The 2520-nt window shown below is 49.0% G+C and overlaps 1 protein-coding gene across 1 annotated transcript in view; it reads left to right on the forward strand.

Annotated features, from left to right (window-relative positions):
- PFKFB2 (6-phosphofructo-2-kinase/fructose-2,6-biphosphatase 2) overlaps nucleotides 1–2520 on the forward strand; it is a 10029-nt gene that overhangs the window by 5355 nt on the left and 2154 nt on the right. The window contains 2 exon segments of the mRNA XM_009696920.1: nucleotides 386–459; nucleotides 2156–2341. Of these exon segments, the coding sequence (XP_009695222.1) occupies nucleotides 386–459; nucleotides 2156–2341 (260 nt within the window).

Raw genomic sequence — 2520 nt, forward strand, 5'->3', positions numbered from 1 at the left:
TGTTCTCCCATGGCCGCCCTTTTAAACAAGTGATAATTGTCTGTGGATTTCACCTCTTTGTGCCTCCAAACTTTAACTTTGGCGCCAAACTTTTGGATTTGGCTCTGGGGCGCAGTCGGTTAAACCTGGCTTTTCCGTATAGCCCCGTGGTCCCCGTAACCCGGGGCTGTGCTCCGGCAGGGAAGGTCAAAGGCAGAAAGCAGCTGAAGTGTAAAATGCTGTTAATAGGGTGAACTGTTTATTTATCAGCTGTTCTATTTTTAAAAAATAAAAAAATAACAAATTTATTCCTGCTCATTTTCCATGCTTTTTTCAATATTTAAAAAAAAAGGTTATTTAATAAGTTATGCTTCCTCGTATAAACTTGTCTTTCTTTTTGGTAAAGGTTGTAAAGTGGAGACGATTACCCTGGACGTGGAAGCAGTGAACACCCACCGCGACAAACCCTCTCTCAACTCAGTAAGTCTTGCTGCGCAGCTCTGGCTTTTTCCCTTTTCAAAGATAAATAACTAAACTGAAACACTCTGAAAGACCTGCCGATTAAATGGCCGATTGCTTTCAGTGACCAGAAAGGCTTGCTTCAGAAATAATCCCCAAAAGCAGAATTAATTGTAGGCTGCATTAGTGTGCTTCCCAGGCCAGGGGGAAGATAAGTGTTTGAGCTATGGTAGGGAGCGGAATGGGCACATTTAGGACAGATTTTTTAATTCCAGGTCTCGTTCTCAGTTTTTAATGAAGTATTTGTTGTTGGTGCTCGTTTGCATTACTTGTGATAATTTTGAAGAGACTTGCCACCATGTTTAAAGTTGAATTTTTTTCATTGTCTTGATGAGTTTTCTCTTTCTAAAGCTGCAGACGGGGTAAGGCTGGGCTCTGGGTGGGCTCTCGGGGGCTCTGGGCAGCGTCTGCAGCCCTCGGGGGGGCCAGGCTGGCTGCCGTGTGCCGGTGCCTGGCAGGAGTGGAGGTTTTTCCCTTGTAAAACACACAAGAAATCTGCAGAGACAAGTGTTTGGTGCAAGGCAAGACTGCGGTGTTCCTCAGCCTCGTATGTAGCAGAGCAGGAGGAGGTGGGTCCAGTTTACCTCCCTTGCACGGCAAATCTTCTGACAGCAGCAGTGGAAGCGCTTCAGGCTGTGGCTTTATTTCTGAAGTCCTGTCTCCTCCGTTACTTAAATAACTGTTTGGCCGTCCGCCTTGTTCAGCAAAGCACAGAACCGCCTGCTAAATCTGTGGCAGGTGCTGCTATTTTAGGTGCTCGCTTTTGCAAACGCTGTTTTGCAGAGGGACCGCTGTCAGGGAATGCTGCTTAGCGATTGCCTGTAATTAGCTTCCCCAATTAAAGAGCGTGAACCAACTCTCTGCTGTGCTAGCTCATGGAAATCTAAGTGCGTTGCGTTTTAAGACCTTTTGGTATATGTGGGCTTTTAGCTGCCTCTTGTCATTGTATTTTATAAAGAGAGGATGATTGCGTGGGAGATGGTTATATTTTTTTTGTCCCAGCATTTGACAGTCCCTGATGCCGAGGGACCATAAACTGCACCTGCGGCCGGAGGGTTTGCGGAGCTAAATCCAGCTGACTGCAAAATGCTAAACTGAGGGTATTCAGCAAGATTTTCATGGCTGGTCCCGTGCTGGGGGTTTCCAGTCGGGCATTTATCGCTTTGCGACTTCTGTGCGATGCCTGCGCTGAAATCGTTGCTGCCTGCTCGGAGAAGTGGGAGGCTGTTTCTGTTGTTCTTCGCTTTACTTGGGCAATGCGGCTGCTTTGGGGGAGAAGAAACACAAAGGAGGGAAAGTTTTCTATTTGCTTATTATTTTTTTCCCCCTAAATTGATTGTGGGGAGGAAAAAAAAAGAAAGAAAAAACCCTGAACAAAGCCAGCTAAGCAAAAAAATCCCAAAGGGAAGTAAAACTGCTAAAAAAGCAGACTTTTCAGTGGACTCTGGGCCGGCCAGAGCGGGTCATTTCCCACTGCCGGTGCTCAGCTGGGGCAGGGACGGAGCGGTCGTCCCAGCACAGAGGGATGCGGGGTTCACCGAGCCGTGGCCCCGGCTGCCGGGAGCTTCGGGGTACCTGCGGGCAGGGATGCTGCTGGTGTGGTTTTAAACTGTGGTTCCCCTTTTCATTCCTTGCGGTACCCTCCGTCTGGGATCAGAACAAGCTTCCCGCCACCCAAACCCCTGTAAGGATGAGAAGAAACAGCTTTACACCATGGGCCAGTGCAGACACGGTAAAGGGCCCGTGACATTACAGCGTTGGGAGCAAACCTCTCGACCTGCTGGGGCCTTGCCCGTCCCTGGAAGCTCGAGATGGGGCCGAGCAGCCGCAAGTCGGTGTCCAGGTGGTACCTTCCCTACATTCCCCCTCCCCACCATCACCCGCAGCTGTCAGTGCTCATCTCTGAAATACAAACCTTTCCCAGTGCCTTGAACACCATCTCTGTTCCTGCATGAAAATCATTCTGGATTAGACCCCCTTTAGGAAAGAAACAAACCCCCCCCCCCCAAACAACACCCACCA

The sequence above is a fragment of the Cariama cristata genome, unplaced genomic scaffold (assembly GCF_000690535.1).
Source record: "Cariama cristata isolate BGI_N322 unplaced genomic scaffold, ASM69053v1 scaffold13563, whole genome shotgun sequence".
In the NCBI taxonomy this organism is placed as follows: Eukaryota; Metazoa; Chordata; class Aves; order Cariamiformes; family Cariamidae; genus Cariama; species Cariama cristata.